This window comes from Platichthys flesus, chromosome 23 (genome assembly GCF_949316205.1).
Source record: "Platichthys flesus chromosome 23, fPlaFle2.1, whole genome shotgun sequence".
NCBI classification, from domain to species: domain Eukaryota; kingdom Metazoa; phylum Chordata; class Actinopteri; order Pleuronectiformes; family Pleuronectidae; genus Platichthys; species Platichthys flesus.
This window is the reverse complement of record NC_084967.1, coordinates 734094-753448: the sequence shown is the minus strand read 5'-3', so window position 1 is coordinate 753448 and position 19355 is coordinate 734094. Positions and strand designations below refer to the sequence as shown.

The window sequence follows — 19355 nt, the reverse complement described above, 5'->3', positions numbered from 1 at the left end:
TGGTCATGAGGGCTGGGTGATGTTGTGCAATAGTGCTTGAAAAGAGTTACCATAGAATGGTGTGCCTTTAGGCACTCAATAAATTTGGTTATCAAAATAAAATATAAAACATTAATATTTAAAATATTAATATTAAATCATAACTTTAATTGGTTAAAGTTCTCGCGGGGCACTACCCTTCATAGAAGGGAAAATATAGCCAATTTATTGATTAAGATCAGTCTCATTTAGATCTAGTTCAATTAGAAATCTCAATATTTTCCCATTAAAGATTATATAATGAACAATGAAGGTTATGGAGTTCTTAGCAGTGTAACGGTTGGCAAGATTCACTTATGCAATATTAATGATATTAACATTATATTAATATTAACATTTGTTAAAGAAGAACATTTATTATGAACATAATAAAGTATAAAAACACAAGTTACTAAACAATCAAACTAACTAACAGGGAGGTGTGTGAGTGTGTGTGTGAATGTAAATTAGCATGCTTTAAAGAATAAGAGCCCCCCCCCCCCCCCCCCCCTTCTTCTGAGGTTGCCTCACGGCACAGGGGGAAGGTTTAACTAGGTGAGATGCTATGCGTGTCTGTCTGGATGTTAATCAGATAATGATAGTCAGGGACAAAGCCTGTGGCAAGCCTAACTATTAACCTTCCTTTAACTTATGCCTACAAAGTCACAGCATATATCAAACTTATAAACACACACCGATCAAATAAACAGTCTTGCTTAGCGTAGTATAATTATTAAACCCAGATTATGTTACCAGTCCGAGGGAAAGAGGAAAAGAAGTTGCTGTTCAGTTTGCAGTTCTGTGACGTCTCCTGGCTTTGTGGTCGTAGAGTTCTGCATTCGCGATTCTGTCGAGCCGTCTGCTCAGATGCTGGTTGAAGTTTTCCTGCAGGACATCGCGTCGCTACGAGGAGTTTGGTAGAGCTTGAAGGGCGAGGAGATTTCCTTGAAGGGTGAGCTGTGAGCTGCACCTCTGACCTCCGGTTGTGGGTTGGATAGAGAAGGAAGCTGGATCAGCCAGGCCCCCCCCCCCCCCCCCCCCTTTGCGATGTAGGAGAAGAGAGGCTGGACAGCCTGATGGCCTTCGAAGGATTGTAGAAAGAGAAAGATCTTGGGGAGACCTCTCCTTATATTGGCCCCGGTGACCTCACAGGTCTTGGACCAGAGTGACCAATAGGAGTTGACCCTGGTGGCTCTTGACACCTTTGTGTGATATTGCCCTGACCCCAGGACATGCAGCATCCTGTTACATCCTCTGGGAGACTGAGTTCCTTGACTTTCAAAGATCAATGGAACCTGTTGCATCTTGGGAGATTGAGTCCACTCCAGCACATGCGGCATGTTTGCTACAAGTTTGACTGAAAGGAGGCCTGTGGTTTGCACAAAAACCATGTCCCAACAGTGATGACCGAAAGGACGAGATCGCGGGTACAAGCGGCCGAGATGAGTTTTCTCAGAAGGGTGGCTGGCGTCTCCCTTAGGGATAGGGTGAGAAGCTCAGTCATCCGTGAGGAACTCGGATTAGAGCCACTGCTCCTTTACTTAGAAAGGAGTCAGCTGAGGTGGTTCGGGCATCTGGTAAGGATGCCCACTGGGCGCCTCCCTTGGGAGGTTTTTCAGGCACGTCCAGTTGGGGAGGAGACCTCGGGGAAGACCCAGGACTAGGTGGAGAGATTATATCTCAACACTGGCCTGGGAACGCCTCGGGATCCCCCCCGTCAGAGCTGGTCAATGTGGCCCGGGAAAGGGAAGTCTGGGGCCCCCTGCTGGAGCTGCTCCCCCCGCGACCCGACCCCGGATAAGCGGATGACAATGAGTGAGAGTGAGAGTTCACGAAGTGCTGGAATTCTAATGGCGTGCACCCCAGCTGAAATAGAGTGATTTCCCAGGGTGCACTGCTTGATCGCCCCTCCCGAGGCTGGTGACCTCAGGATCACCATTTTTTAGCTTTCTTAATAAGAGAAAAGACGGGGAGAGAGTATGCGTGACAGGTATTTCTTCCTATCTTCAGGTCTGTCGTTCTGTTTCCCCATCTGTCTCAGAAGTCCCCAAATATATCAGACACACACACACTCCGGAAATTATTCTTAAAAATTCTCATCTGATGTTCCACTGAGTACAGACGCATTGAGTAGCAGCCTTGGCGATAAAGTTGGCGTTTCGAGTGACTGCACTCAGCAATTTAAAAAAGCTGGCTGCATGGCGACGGACGTCATCAGCTGATTTTGCACACACAGGCGCGCGCTTGTGGTGTGTTGGTGAAGATGGATCGGAGAACACATTGTAAGTGACATGTTAATTTCTTCTCCGTCACTCAACTCACGGCCGAGGCATTCACTATCAAAGTAAAGGGACACAAGCCCCCGGACGTCGAGGCTCTTTTTCTCCCTTCTTCTTCAGTCGTCTTCCTGTCGAGCATTTTGAGACTGATGTGATCAAGGCGATGTTTAGAGCAGCCCTTCCCCCCACAATTACCACCACCACACGTACACACACACAAGCAATAATGACTCCTAATAAGTCCCCCTGGAAGCTGTGCATGTTTTAACACTAAAATGAAGGAAGATTACAATTGTCAGTGTTTTGCAACAAAAGAGGAAAGGAGAGGTTGTTTTAGATTCATGATCTTTGCTCTCTGTTTTGTGTTGCTGCAGTTTTTCCATTAGACAGGCTGCCGATTCAGGCAGCAACGACAGGAGGTTAGACACATGTCTTTCACACTGAATCATAATGAATGGACAGTCATGGATAGTGTAGGCTAAAGTTCAACATTATAAAGCATTGTGTGTTTCTTTTGTCCGCAGCCTGTGGGCCTACATGCCAAACCTTTCCCACAATCTCCCCCAAACATTGTTGTCTTTGTCAAAACATCAGCTTTAACAGAAAATGCACTGGAAAATATTCTGAGCATTTTTCCAGTCATCTTGACTATCAATACTGTTCACATAAGGATTCTTATCACTATGAATTATTAATAACAATATTTGTATTTGTGTATTACTTGAGTGCTAGGTTTCTAACCAATAACTTGCAATTGTAAGCCTATTTTCCTTCTTAATGTTTTATCATATGCAGGCGAGCATTGATGCTTTGTACCACAATACACTGCGCTGTATTTGTTGGCTCTGTGTTATATTCTCCCCTATTTTTCAAAGTGGCCACTCTTACAGTCTTACATCTGAGGAATGTTAAAAGTTATCCTGTTCTCTTACCCTCAACCTCAAACCGCATGACCTGTATTATTTGTGTAAGGTTGTGTAAAGGTTAGGATAGGAGAAAGTAAGATATCGCTTCTTGTAATAGGGATTTCATTAACCAAACTTTGTGTGTGTTTGTGTGTGTGCAGGCAGCCCTGGTATTATGGTTGGGGTTTCAACCTCCCACGGGGTCAGGCTCTGCTGGACAAGTGGAATCAGATCCCCGAAAACACAGACATCCTGGTCACACACTGCCCCCCACTGGGTAAGACACAGATTACATCACACAAACACACACACACACACACACACACACACATTATATGCTACAGTAACAAGCTTTCTTTTTTGAACTCATACACATTGAGTCATTCATATTAGACTCTAAACACACCTATGACATAAAATAGTGTCATTTAGAACAATACGATTTCCCCATAGTGGTAAAAAATAAATTATTATTTTATCAACATCAAAATACAGATATATAGTTCTTCATTTAAACAGGCACCTCTGTATTATTGTGCATCAATATGCTCTATGCAGTTATTTTCCAATTTCACACACAAGATAATTCAAAGTGTATTTCCGTTCAATTTGGTTTTATTTGTATAGTGCCAAATCACAACATACGTTGACTCGCTTACTTTACACTTTACAATGAAAAATTATAGAGAAACCCAACAGTTTCCACAACAAGTAAACACTTAGCACAGTGTACAAAGCTTACTCAACACATTCACTATTCAGACAAACCCTGTCTCTAAGAAATACAAATGTTTACACCTAAATATTTAGCATTGATCCTAATCTCAGGATAGATGGCGGCAACATATTGTTTGAGTAATTTAATTAAGACCAGCATATAGGAGGAGCAGGGTACGTTCGAGAGAAGAGATAACCGCCCAGAGACCGATCAGTTCCTTTAAAACCTGCCATCATGTTCTTAGAGGAATAACGCATTAATGTAATGGTAACACAAACAAAAGTATAGTCAGATCTACTCTTATGATAGGACGCTTTTAATATAAAAACATTGACTGACGCATTCACATACCTTACTGCATTTAGCAACTGCAGCTGTGTTTCTTTTATTCTTGATCAGTGGTTCTCAACCTTTTTTCAGTGACGTACCCCTTTCGAAGAAAAAATTCTGCCGAGTACCCCCTAACCAGCGCAAAGCATTTTTGGTTGAAAGAAAGATGTAATGTGATTTATTAAGCCTTGTAACTAGACACATTCAAATTTAAAACTCCATCAATGTCCATAACATTGCTCATTTGTAGTGGTCTCTCTTGAACTATTTCAAAATAAAAAGATATAAAAATAACTGAAGACTTTTATTATTATCTCAATATAAATAAAGATTTGTGCACCTCAAAATAATTATCAACTTAAAGTGACCTCTTTTGGGATCATAATAAAGATGTGTTCTCAAACTGAACTCATGAACTTAATTATAGCTAAACACTTCTTCCCAAAAAATAAATCATTAACTTAGTTTTAAATAAAAGATTAGCTCAAAACATTTTTTTTTAATATTTATCATCTTAAAATATCTTCTTTAAGGATCGAAAAGAATACTGACAGGTAGCTTGTTTCCGCTTGCTTCTGGGAGGCTTTTCGCATCGTGTCTTGAGATGACCTGAATTCAGAAAGTTTCCTCTTAAAAAACTCAGGTGGCTTACCAACATGACTTTCATGTTTTGTCTGGAGATACCGCTGAAGATGTGGTGGCTTAATGCCACTGTTGGCTAATCTCTCCCCACAGAAAAAACAAAAAGGGTAAATAACCCAATCTATGTTATTGTTAATATTATTGAAGTGTCTTTCTGTTATTTTATTGTGAAATATTTGCTCGCTTTAAGGTCATACAATTTCATTTCCGCTTTTGTATTACATGCTTTTATTTTGAAAGGGTACCGGTAGAGACGCGGATTTCTTGTTATGAATCATTAACTTCACAACGGAAAACTTTTACGTTTTAGCGCCCCTCCGAAGAGGCACAAGATCTCACGGTGTTGTTAAGGGAAGGCTCTCTTCTCTGGTTTCGCCTTCTTTGGCGCTTTACCCTCCGTGTTTCAGCAGCATTGCTGCTGCACTTCAACTCGACTCCATTGTTGAAGTTTTCAAGGCAGGTGATGACAGGTGGCGTGTGCCAGGTTGGGCCATATCGGTATGGGGGAGACTCTGTTTTTTTAGGATAATTAAATTGAAAAGCCTACTGAATATAAAATTTAGTTCATGAACTTACACTTATATATGATTGAATATTTGTTAAATAACAATTTTTCAAGGATTTTTGAATGGATGCTAATTTTAAATATATATATAAAAAAAAATCTCAAGTACCCCCTGGAGTACCTTCAAGTACCCCCAGGGGTACGCGTACCCCCATTTGAGAATCACTGTTCTAGATAATGTGTTTGTACTCTGCTGCTAGTGCACTTAACTGGCCATGCCGGTGATTGGTTATAATCTGTAAGCCCCCCCCCTTTTATCAATCAATCAATAAAATTGTATTTGTATAGCCCATATTCACAAATTACAATTCATCTCATAGGGCTTTAACAGGGTGTGACATCCTCTGTCCTTGACCCTCAGCAAGAGTAAGGAAAAACTACTAAAAACCCTTTTAACAGGGTAAAAATACGTAGAAACCTCAGAGAGAGCCACATGTGAGGGATCCCTCTCCCAGGACGGACAGAAGTGCAATAGATGCCACGTGTAGGAGAACATCATCAATAATCAAAGTCTCTAGCAGCATTTGATGAGGGTAGACATCCCGAAGGCCAACCCCAACATGACATGCCAAGCAGTCCCGCTGCAAGCACAGTCCATGCTCAGCAACCATCCAGACTGCGATCCACCATCCAGACCAGACGCCACTCCAGTCCTCAGTCACCGTCCACCGCCGCCCACCAGGACCCATCACAAGCCACCACCGCGGTCCTGGTCCACCGCCCGTGCCCAATGCCAACGCGACACAGGGTCCGCCACCAGCACCACGATCAGTTCACATGACTCAGAACCCGCCACACTGGATCCAACACTGCGACCCCCAGTGCGCGATCCACAAACCGCAATCCATGGTGCGGCCACAGAGGCCCTGGATCTGCGGGTGATAAAGCAAAGGGATTCCGGGGAAGGGGGATAGGGATGGAGAAAAGGAAGGAGAAGCTGGAAAGAGAAGCTCTGCGTGTCATGTGTCATAAAATAGAACAAGTTACGTTCTGGCGCACTAATTAGCTCTAACTTCAAAAAGGAAGGTTTTGAGCCTACTCGAACGAAAAGATGGTGTCTGCCTCCCGAACTGAAAGTGGTAGATTATTCCACAGCCGAGGGGCTTGATGGCTAAAAGCTCTGGCTCCTACTCTACTTTTAGAGACTTTAGGGACGACAAGTAGGCTTGAATTCTGGGAGCGGAGTGCTCTAGCGGGTTTATAAGGTACTAACAGTTCTTTAAGGTAAATAGGCGCTATATTATTAAGGGCCTTGAAGGTGAGGAGGAGAATTTTAAATTTTATTCTAGATTTAACTGGAAGCCAGTGTAGCGATGTGCACACACTCATCTAAACCTGGGTTTTCTTATCAAAATGATGACCAGCGTCGTGTGACCACTTGACGCTGACTGGGTCTATCAGATTAAGTTAAGCTAATGAAGGAAAGATGTTGCACTCGCTTTGCAGTACATGTTCAAGGTTTACATCCAAAGTCTCGTCTGTGGTTCAGACAACAGCTCTTTGATTCAGGTCAGTAAAAGGTGCTGTAAATGAAAATCTTGCATCTGCGGTCAATCTGAACTTCTTCTGTATTAAGCTAGACTCTGTCGATGACCTTAACAAACAAGCTGGAGTCACTTCAGGTGTAGAATGTACTGTCACATCAGATATTACTAAATATTGCATGTTTCCATAGTGTCTGTGAATATTTCACTGATATTTTCGGTGTCAATTGATTTGCAACTCAAGTATGTAAATTAACAAAACATCCTCAATGTCTCAATGATGAGCGTAATCTGATTCCAATGACATTCAAATTTGCGTTTGCAGTTTGGTTGCATAAACATATATCTGGGAGATAGGATTGAATATACTATACATGTATAGGACTGGCTTTGATATAGAAGAAACACTGCTAGTCAACCCTGTTCAGCTACAACTTCTCCTCAACATCGCACTCTGTCCGCTACGCAGTCCACCTGCTGAGATAGAGTCTGACTGAAGCTTCCTGGCTGTGTCCCAGAGGGACATCTCATCATACCACTGACTTCGTTCTTCTTTCAGAAGTCATCAAAGATTTATATTAAGTACTCAGTGTTGTATGTGTCAATTAGGAAATAATGAATATTTACAGACATAGACAGTTGTAAAAGTAGATTTAACAGAGTTTCAGTCGTTTTGTGTTATACTATCAAGTTTTTAACATGGTCTCCATTTCAGATGTTTTACAACAGTATATACATATGTTTAAAGGAGAGTGTAAATCCATAGGTTTGGTGTTGGTTCTTACTTTATTGCAGTTACATGGCCACGTGTCTATGTTTAAACTATAAAATGTATATTTACCTGAGTATCCTCATACACATACTCGCACATATAAAAGCAAAAATATACAATGTGTGTACATGTCTGCGGTGGTTGGCAGAAAAAAGCAATGAAAATGGTGAAACTTTGATAAATCCTTTGGCCAGATGAATATAAGGTGATTGTCATCAAAGCAATGACTCACTGTCCAGTCAGCTCATCCTGCCCTGACTGAAATCTAATTTTACCACATTATTGGCCTTCCTGGTGATCACCTCTCAGCTTGTGGATGTGTCTCGCACACACCCAGTCCTTACACATCAACATCACAAGAGTCGGAGCAAACACAGATGGTGGTGCACAAGCTTGACATCCTGTAGATATTTCTCTGTCTCAAAGACACACTGAGTGTCTCTGTCTGCACACGAGCAGAGACACTCCTCTTACTCCCTGACTCACACTCTCACACACACTTTCACACCTCATCTCCTGCTGCAGCTGCGGTGTTCAAATGTGAGTGAGTGTGTGTGATTGATTTCTGCGTCTGCGTCTCTGCGAACACAGCCATTTATTTTTCATTCAGCTTAGCCAAGTGTCCCAGCTATCTGCTCATGAGCGACTAGCATATGGAGCAGCTACAGTAGGCTAATGCATGACACACTGTCACAAGAACACTCTCTGTCTCACACACATACACACACACACACACAGAGATGAGAAAGAAGAAAGGGAAAAACAGAAATGAAAGACAATAATTCTTTAAATTCTTGAAGGTGCCAGGAGCCAAGAAAAACTGTGCAGTTTCAAATTATTTCTAAAGAAAGAAGGAATAATGAATCATAGGAAAGAATGTGAGGGAAAAGCAATTGTGATCAAGATGTTTTGCACTGCAGCAAAAGCGAGTTTTTTATGAGCTGTGATAAAGTGGCAGATCTGTGGCTGGAGAGAAACAATATGGCCTCTTTATTTGGCTGTGAGGAAGAAGTTAACAGCAGAGAGAGAAGGAGAGAAAGTAAGACAACAAGGGGAAAACAGGCTCGGTGCCCAAAGCAGCAGCTGCAAGTGCAAGTGGCCCTTCAAAGCAAAATACCCTAAGACACAAAAAGCCCTCGTAACTTCTAACTTCCCTTCCACCGTCTTCCAAGACATGTAAAGAAAACAGTTACACATTCAGCGGACACGGAAGTCAGACTGTATCATTTTACCAGAATGACTGATTCACTGCCAGCTTAGATTTTATGTCTGTGTTATGTATGCGAGGGTCCATTAACTCTGCTTCTGAGGTTTTAAGTACTTGAGTAATAAAAAATAAAAATGTGTAAAGTATCCCTTGGGGCTCTTCTCTGTCTTTCTTTCCTTCTTTCTTTTATTTTCTTCTTTCTTATTTGCCCACTGAGGTCCAGCTAGAAGCAAACAGCTCACTTCTCATCTGTCACTGCGGGCATGGGCATTAGACCTGACTTAGTCTTACAGGTGAATGTTTTAAAGTGCCTAAATAGAGTCAGAAGCAGCTGTGTAAGCTCAACAGCCATGTACTGCACTCCAGCCGTAGGTGTTTGTAAAATCTCACTTTGACCTCTCGTTAGTTCTTTAGCCCTGTCAGTAAACTTAACCATCTGAGAAGCAATATGGTGACATATTTTGAACTATATAACCACATGGATACATTTGAGATGCACTTGAATGCTGCCTGTAAACCAGACATCACCGTCCAACACTAGCAGTACTTAAAGGACGCATCTGTTTCTCTCTCCATGATATCTTCACAACTATTTACCACATGTCTGTTGACTCTACTCGGTTTACAGATCAATTTAAGGAGTATATGTTGTATTTAAATTCTTAGTTGCCGCAATTTATTCAAGACGTTACCTGTGAACTTTAGACCTAATCTCCCCTGATATTCATGGTTCACAGAGAATTAATTACCTACTGGCCTCGGGGTTGACCCCCTGAACCTCTCCTCTAGTACGACTCAGGCCGAAATGTCAATGAGTTAAAGTGAAAAGATACATGATTTTTAGACTATTAGCTAGGACATTACTTTGGGTACTTTTGTTTAATTACAGTATTTTATATATAAATTGCAGTATTTTAAACAGTAAGGGTTCATCCGTTAGGTTAGTCAAACACGGAATGAGCTGTCCTGATTTCATACCACAGGGCCTTAGACATGGACGTCTTTCCATTTTTAGGGCCCGAGCACCGAATGGTGAGAGGCCCTATTGTAATTGTAAGGATTATTCTTATTCTTATTATTATTAGGGCCCGAGCACCGAATGGTGAGAGGCCCTATTGAAACTGTAAGGATTTTTAGGGCCCGAGGATCGAATGGTGAGTGGCCCCATTGAAATTGAAAGGATTATTAGGGCCCGAGCAGCGAATTGGTGAGAGGCCCTAGAGGCGGTGGTCTAGTGGCAGAAACTTGGACTATGGGCAGAAAATGTCTCTGGTTCGTTCCTGGTTCGACTCCACGGAGAAACAACAAAAGACGAAACTGGATTGATCTGTCCAAAAATCCAAAAGAATTCTCCCTACCCTGTCTAGTGCCCCTGAGCAAGGCACCTTACTCCCTCAACATCTGCTCCCCGGGCGCTGTACATGGCTGCTCACTGCTCTGTGTGTCCTGCACCAAATGGGTTAAATGCAGAGGATAAATTTACCTACCATTGCATGAGTGTGTTGTGCATGTGTTTGGTATAAATGAACTAATCTTAAATTGTAATGATTATTATTAATTTATTTTTTCAGTCAAATGAATTGCCTTTTTCAGGGCTTTAACATGCTCAAAAAGTTGTTAAAGTTTGCAGTAAATTAGAAAGTGGTGAAAATGTACGTTATCTGGAATATTTGGAAATGGGCGTGGCAAAATGGCTCAACAGCGCCACCCAGAACGCAGCCCCTTGGTTTCCACAAAACCAATTTTCACCAAAAGTTTGATTAAACGCCATCAAAACACAAGCTTCTGTATCTTGGACAGATTTGGTCCGATCGAGTCCAAAATACACATGTAAGACAAGAGTCGAGACCTGAAGACATCTAGACAGAGTTTGTGACTTAAAATCACAGCGCCCCATGGTGGCAGCAGGAAATGTCCTAATGTATTCCTCCTCATCCACTGACCTCAACCATGTCAAACTATAACAAATGGGTATCAAGACATAGATAATGAAGACATAAGATTACTGTGACTTTTCGTCAAACGCCATATCAATGGCGTGGCATTAAAGTTCATCAACTCGCCATGAAACACAAAATTGCTGTAACTTCAGTGTTCATGGTTCTATCTCACTCAAACTTCATGTGTATAACAACATCCCCCCCCTAAAAATATTCATATGGTTTTAAGGAATGGCCATGGCAAAAAAACTGACTAGCGCCCCCTAAAGGGCAGCCCCGGCACTAGGATTGGCCGACATGTATAAAAATCGATTGGGGCATGTGTCTTTTCATAACAGACAAATAGGTCGTTTGGATAGATATGCTAGACCAAACAGGAAGCCCGCCATTTTTGGCTTTAGTGGTAATTTTGGCCTTATTCCACATTTTTACTTTGAAGTACTTTGAAAGTCCCAGGGCTTTCATCAGATCAACTTCAATTTCAGATGAGTGTCATCACAACAAGATGGAGATAACATTTATTTAGAGATACATTTTTCATCAAACCGTGTGACCGTGGCGTGCCATCAAAGTTTGATTAAACGCCATCAAACACGAGGTCCTGTATCTCAGAAATGCATGGTCCAATCAAATCCAAATAAGACATGTAAGGCAAAAGTCCCGGCCTGATGACATCTACACAGAAATTATTACTTGAAATCACAGCGCCCCCTGTTGGCTACAGGAAGTGACATGTGTAATACTTTGATGAACTGCTCCTGGCTGCTTTACAATATACAGCTCAAAAGAGCTCAGTCAAGTCATTGGATCATGGTCAGAATTGTGACATTTCATCAAAGCGTGTAAACATTGATGTGCGGCGGATAGTCCTAAGGACACGATGTTGTCATAACTCCACTGTGCATTGTCCTATCACTATCAAACGTCTGTCAAATGATATTAGACTAAGTCTGAACAGCTCTAAGTGTCAATATTTCCTCAGTGTCATAGCGCCACCTACTGATTCGCCATGAAACAGGAAGACCTTTGTTAATCCACTCTGCATTATCCAACCGGCTCCAAACTACTGACCTATGATCACAATCCTGACCTGAACAGCTCCATATATAAATATTAGTTCAGGGTCATAGCGCCACCTACTGATCAGTGTGAAAATTAAGTTGTGGTAACATTGTCCAATTGACACAAAATTGCTCATGCTACATCAGAGCGCCTACTTGAACAGATCTATATGTCTGTGCGTAAAAAAAGTTATGGCGCCACTTACTGGCAACAGGAAGTAAACTTTGTTTAACAACTATCATTTGATTTACATGAAATTGTCACAGTGTGATGTGCAATTGATAGCGTGGACCGTCATGAGCAATTAGCGGGCAAGGATCAACATTGGATGACGGACGCAGGAAGTGAAGCGTTTATCTTTGCCACAGTGCGCAAAATGCAGGCAACGTGGAGACTGGCGCTTGGTCATTGATCGCTCTCTCCACCGACCGCAACAGGCTTCAACGTGCGGGTGTTCGGGCCCGCCAGTGCTACAACGTAGCCCTAGTTGTTTATTTGTTCTCTTGTTAAGTTATCTCTCTTTTTCTCTTTTCCTTCTTGTTTACTTTGTCATCCCTGTCTGAACTGAGCAACAGAAGGGAGGGAAGATTGAGACATGAGCCCCTCAGTCATGTTATTTCTCTGACTTGATGCTTTTTATTCAGCATCAGCCCTATCCCTCCTCACAGAGCACCCACTAAATCGTATACACTCCATGCTTCATCCCTGTCACACATACTGTGAAGTCTGCATCTGTGTGTGGTGGTGATTGATCTTTATTTTCTGTGGCTGCTTTCTAAGAGTCACTTTTATTTTGTGCTGGGTGTGCAGTTTGCCATAAGACAAGGAGTGTGAAATGAACAGCTCTGCTCTAAAATGTGATGAATAACTTTATGGAGGCAGATTAAATTCATAACCTTCCTGACGATACATTTAATAAATGTAATAAATATAAAATAAGAATTACAACATATTCAACTCTGGACCATTTGGCAACAATATCAACAGCAAGAAATAATAGTAGACTGAATTCACAGTGACTGTATACAGCATATTTTCCACAATGTCATGCAATATCTAAAGGATCTACAGTATGTATTCACTGAAATATGGTTCTATGACAAAATATGATTGCATTACTGTTGCTTTCCATTTCAACCCACTCAACAGCTACTATACATAGTGTGAAGCAAAGCAGACAGATGTTATAAATATCTGTTCCAACACCTCATGATCTTACTGTGGGTGAGAGCAGGTTCTGTAAGTCGCTGGTTTGGTTAAAGATGTGTTTGTCTGCAGGTTTCTTGGACTGGGTTCCGAAGAAGATGCAGCGTGTCGGGTGCATGGAGCTACTCAACACGGTCCAGAGGAGAGTCCAGCCCAAATTACATGTGTTTGGACACATTCATGAAGGTGAGTGCATGCGTCTTCAACAATACATTAACAGGATCGACAGGACGAATGGATGTTATTACATCAGACGGCAATATGATATTTTTACTGAGCTTAAATCTCAGGGAGCAAGTGAAAATAATTTTAGACAGCCAATTTACCTTGTAGAATATGGAGATATTATAAAATCTTTTTTTGAAGAAAATGACGGAAGTCTATATTAGACAATAGCTGAGGTGCCACAACGTTATCATGATTTCAACCAGGCCAGCAAGGGCAGAGAGACTGTCTCCTAGGATAGAGGATTTCTTTTTTTAAGTTATCGGGTCAGTGCTGAGCCCCTGGAGCAGCGGTCCCCAACAGAGAGTTCAGATTAGAAACTGGATCAGATTTTATAAGAGAAATAGGCTGAAAGCAGCTCTCTTTGTAAATGTAGCCAAGGAGCCAAGGAGCCAGCCACGCCCCCTGCCACACACAACAAAAACAGGGAGAAAACAGAAGGGAAGGAGGAGACACAGCAAAACAACACAACACCAAAACACAATCCCCACAGACTTGATGCATCAAGGAGAACAGAAGGTTAAATTACATTTCATCAGCTAAATGAAATGTAATGTAATGTAATGTAATGTAAATATATATCCTTGGATGAAACAAGTATCGGGTACGGATAATGAACTTTGATGAGCACGAGTACCAATCCAAGTAAAATGTGTCATATCTGTACTCGTGATGAATACACAACCTTGTCGTTTTCACAGCCGCTCTGTCCACAGGGATACTAACATGTAATATCATTATCAATGATAATATATGGGGCCAGCGTGCACAAGCTCTACTGGCCGAGTCAGCGTGCACCCAACCCGGCCAGACAGACAGATAATACGGATATATTAGTTGGTTGAACAGCTACAGATACAGAAATAGATAGTGGTGTACTCGTTCATCTCTACCATTTACCAATCCTATATTTTACCAGGCTCCACAGAAAGTCATATCTTTGGCCTAAACCAGAGAGAGGGACTTTAACTGAAAGATGAAGAAAAATGCATTGATCATCTTATAATTACAAAGCAGTATAAACCAAATATGGGTGCCTCATTTACAACATGTAGTTTCAAAAATGTGTTGATAAACAAAAAAACGATAGAACTGGTTAGAACTGGTTTCTTCACTATTTGACTGCAAAGAAATGAATAATACCAGTGATAATGATAATGCGAGTGTGAATGGAATCATGAACCTATATTGAATCCTTATGATGAGTATGGGACAGAGTGAATTCTACCATCTATTTCAAATATATAGCTTTGCATATTCACAAGGAGAATCAAGATGCTGCCTATTCTGGACTTTAGTGCACTTTAAAAAGACAAACAGTAAATTGTTGTAACGACAGTGTGCTTAATTCAAGCCCATTCCTTCTTTCCCTCTGCTCTCACCAGGTTATGGCATGATGACAGATGGAACCACGACATATGTCAACGCTTCAGCATGCACCGTCAACTTCCTGCCCATGAACCCACCCATTGTCTTTGACCTCCCCAACCCTAGGACCACATGACTAGAGGAAGCTGTCCCGCAAACGCTCACGGCCAATCAGGAAAAAGGAGCAGGCAAAAATAGGTGAGATCAGCAGGTAGAACTAAATGATGTACATATAAGGCAGGTGTTGTTATAATGTGATGCCAAATAGTACACCTGGGGACAATTAGTGTAGGGAACCTAGGACCAGAGGCTCACACAGATCATTAATGTTATTTTGTGTGCCATCATTTCTTCACCAATAGAAGTGTCTAAACAAAGACAAACGAGTGGAGAGATGCTTTACTTGAGGTGAAATTGGACATTTCTCTGTGTTCTCTTTTACTGCCCTGACAATCTCATGTGTCTCTCAGAGACTGAAAGAGACACGCTGATGTCGCTGCTGGCCTTTGTAACTTCAAATTAAACTGAAAGCATTTGGACTTTCAGTGAAACAACCCAATGCCTTGTTTACTGGAGAGTTTCGGTAGCATGGACTCAGCAGTGGGACATTTGCTAGGGGGGAGCTTCACTTTTTTTAACTTTTTCTCCCTTCCTTCTTGTAAACATTAATTTTCCATGTTTTTTCTTGGCTTCCTCATTGCGGGAATGTGTTTTTTGCCACTGTGCGTGAATATTTGAGATCAAAGCGAGTGTGTGAGGGCATCGGAAGGTCTTTGCCACAGGCTGTGTGAGAGTCAGGGTGTCAAACATGTTGACACCGCTCTCTTGAGCCTCATTACAGCCAGTGTTGCCAGGTCCTAGCGAATGGGGTTACCTTTGAAGAGTTGTGGGTTGGCTATCTTGTCAGAAGGTTGGGTAGACCTCTTATGCATGCAAACTACATGAATAATATCTATAAATAAAATCAATATTTAAATGAAATTATTTATTTATACCCCAACTCCTACCAAACTGACTCCCTGATTACAGCCGTCTGTACGCCTCTTAACCCACTGAAGAGAGGACGTAGAGGAAGCAAATCACAACCCTCTTTTCATGTGGCCTACCTTTTGCAATTTCTCATATCTCTTGTTTTTTTCTTCCTCTCCCTCCTTCATTTTGTGAATAACTAGTTCTAGGTCTGGCTTTTTGGACTTGAAAAGGACAGCAGGTAACATGCAATGTAAAAGTACTACATCCTCACCCAGCATCTGAACAGAGATGATTGATTTTCATGTTTAAATCTCTGTGTTGCTCACAGGAGAGATGAAACTTTTTTTTAACCTTATTCAAGAGAAGCTGACAAATTTGAAACTAAATGTACTGTAACTGGTCTTTGTAAATGTTCTCTGTCAATACAAAATTGTTTTTCTGTAAGATTTCCAAGTTGTTGTACTGCTTTTTAAAATACTTAAGTATTTGTGTCCAGAGATGTGCGGTTGTTTCTTTTCATTTAGTCTATACAATGTAATTGTTACTTGATAATGTTAATTTTGGTCATCTCTGTGCCAATTAAGTGATTGTTAACTCTCATGTCTTTAAGCAGTTTATCTGTTTTTAAAAGCTTTTCTTTTCTCTTTCTTTGATTTCCGTTTTCTGTATATGACCATTCCAACTGAATCTGGTTGTGCAAAACACATCGCACTTTGATCTCTCATCGTTAAGTCCAAAGGTTCCCTGGAGCTACAGTTTATTCCTGATTCAGTGCAGTACAGAATAAGCACCAAGACACCTATGTCTGTAGGCACTTGTTAGACCACGCACACTTTTAAACCTGAGTGTACAAGTACAGGACCCGTTGAAATTTGAGTTGAGCTTTTCTTCATAGGGCACATTTTTGGTTAAGGTTAGATATGGGATAAGTTAGGGTCTATGTACGGTCACAGAGAGAGCCCAGAGCACTGCAATCTGAGAAAACACAAGAAAGTTCATAAAACACACGTGTCTGGTGATTCATTTGTTCATCAACAGGTCCTAAAGCAGTGCATGGAGAGATTCATGTATCACTCATCAACACCACAGTTCCTGGAGCATATTAGAGACCAGTAGGGATTTCAGACAGACTTTCCCCATAGACTATAGTAAGATTTACTTATATAAAGGTTGTTGTTGGATCAGCATGTAAAAGCATTAGAGCATTAACTGGTTTGGCACTTTCTGCATCCAAATATTGAAATCTTCATCGTGATAAATAAGCACTCGGTTACAAAGTCAGCTGAGGCCATTTAAGCCATTCAGTTCAAACTGAATAGTGACTGAGCTGCAATAATTAGTTGATCAGCAGAAAATTATTCAGCAACTAGGTCTTGTCATCGAATAATCATAATTATAATAAGAATTTCACATTGAAGGACATGGTTTTGTTACCAGGCAGATATGCATCGGTATTTCCATGCATAGATGCAAAGAAAGCAAGCGATATCTTCAGGTCAGACACACTTTTTTTGTCAATGGAACTCAATTTCAAGAGCACATTTTAATTTGTAATGCATATGCATTTGTACCCACCTACAGTATATGTGTACCATTTTCTAGTAACAAGTCCCACTTTATTAACTTGTTTTCCAAGATGAATGGTTCTTTGTTGATGCTGGTACAGAATTGCATTGCAGTCCTATTCAAAGGACCAAGTGTAAGGCATGATGTCAGGAGATTGTAGATCAGGGTTTTAGGTTATATTTTAAATGTGGCCAGTGGAAGGTCTCTAAAAGCACAATATTCAGGGTGTGTTAGTTTCTGTGAGAGTGTTTCATGCAGAGTGTAGAAAGAAAGGGAGTGCTCCACCTCATCATTTAAACACCAATTTAATTAGTTTCTATGAGGAAAATGTTCAAAGACAAGAATAAAGGGAAATATAAAAGATCAAAAGATGGAGGGAACTATCATCTATAAGTTTAATAAAAATCTGAATGTTCAGTCTGATTCACCAATTCCCTTCCTCATTTAAATGTCCCTCACTTTGATGCTCCTCTGCCTCAGTAACTGTGTTGTGTTTGCTGTTTTATCAACAAAAGTGTGTACAATTTCTTGATTTATTTTGAGGCATGCTTAAATGAGTTAATGACTTCTGCCACTCAGACAATCTGCATATGAAGAGTTTTATTCCAAAATGAGATGTCCACCATTTGAAAACAAATTATGCCCAAACAGGCAGAATGACTGACAAGTAAAAGGCAGACTGTAGTGGTACTTTTTAAAGAGCCGTAAGTAACTTGTGTCCTAGCTGACATTTTTACTTGTGTATCTTTTCTACTTTAACATTATGGGATAGTTAATGTCAGATCTTTTTTTAATTGATGTATAGCATTTTGGAATGAAAATATTCATATGTATTGTATTCGGGACTTTCCCATTTTTTAAACTGTAAAATAAAAACAGGGAAGGAAGACCCAGCAGCTGCTAAACTGACCATCGTCGCTCTTGAAGACAACTCTAAAAATGTAATGTACTTTTCTGTCTCAAAACAATAAAGATTCTGCTGGTTCTGAAAGATTATTCACTGATTGAATAAAATCTTAACTGTGACCTGTGGATCATGTTTCCTTATTTCTATCCTGACTCGCTCCTTTTGTCTCCCCTCTCCATTATGTCTTGTTCCATGAGGAAAGTTTTTTCATCCCTGTTCTTCCATTTTGTTCCAATCAAAGGTATCTGTGTCTTGTATCAATTATAGAGCCCAGAGCAGCGAGTTAATTTCCAGAAGCTAAACCCTCACCGCTCCATCTCCGTATCCCCTTTTTTTCAGCAGCTCTTCCACACCTCTGCACATTCTAATGAGAACCCTCGTTCAAATAATTACATTAGTAATCCCGCAGGAGACTGAGTAATTTATTCACGGTTGGCTTTTCACTTTGCCTTTAATACAACTAGCTTTCATATGCTCTCATCTTCCTCCAGCTGCCTCCCTCTCTTTTTTCTCACTCTGCCTCTCCAACCACAATGCTGAGGTTTTTTTCCCCCAGTGCTCAACCTCCCTGTACCGTTTCCATCTGTTCTTCCTTCACTTAACTTCTTCTTCAAAAAAAAATCCCAGCTCTCTCTCTCCCATTCCTGAGGGCTACAGTATATCTCGCTGCGTTAGTGTTTCCTTTGAATGAATGACAGACATCCTCTTGATCTCTCCATCCTCCATCTTACTTCACACTTCCCATCTGAACAATAGACACACCCATTGCTTCTCTTTGCCTGAATCATTAAAATGCTCTTTATGTGAATGCTTTGGAACACAAATTAGCCTTCAACCCTCAGTCAACAGACACATCATTTAAGAACCCTTCCTTGTTCATTTTTATTAAATTTCCCTTGATGGATTCCATTGTCAAATCAGTGGCAGATACCATTTGAAAGTCTTTCTGTTGAGGCCAGATTATCAGATCAGGGGTCAGGGGCGAAAATCAGCTGTGGGCCCCATTCTCCCTCACCCATTCCCCAGTTATTTTAAGTGAAAGAAAAATGACTTATGACCTATGGATGACTTTATGACATAAGGAAATGATAATATGATATTAAATGACAAGATGGGTAAAGAATGCTTATGTTTCAATGCCTGAAATATATTGATATTTTAGATGAGATATAAAATATGAATGCCAAAG

General features: G+C 40.9%; 1 protein-coding gene across 2 annotated transcripts in view; it reads left to right on the top strand.

Annotated features, from left to right (window-relative positions):
• Positions 1-18263, top strand: part of mpped1 (metallophosphoesterase domain containing 1) — an 84549-nt gene extending 66286 nt beyond the window's left edge. For both annotated transcript variants that reach the window (XM_062383350.1, XM_062383349.1), the window contains 4 exons: positions 3364-3479; positions 13201-13314; positions 14739-14919; positions 15894-18263. In XM_062383350.1, the coding sequence (XP_062239334.1) occupies positions 3364-3479; positions 13201-13314; positions 14739-14857 (349 nt within the window). In that variant the 3' untranslated portion in view covers positions 14858-14919; positions 15894-18263. The remainder of the gene's footprint in view (positions 1-3363; positions 3480-13200; positions 13315-14738; positions 14920-15893) is intronic.
• Positions 18264-19355: the final 1092 nt, after the last annotated feature.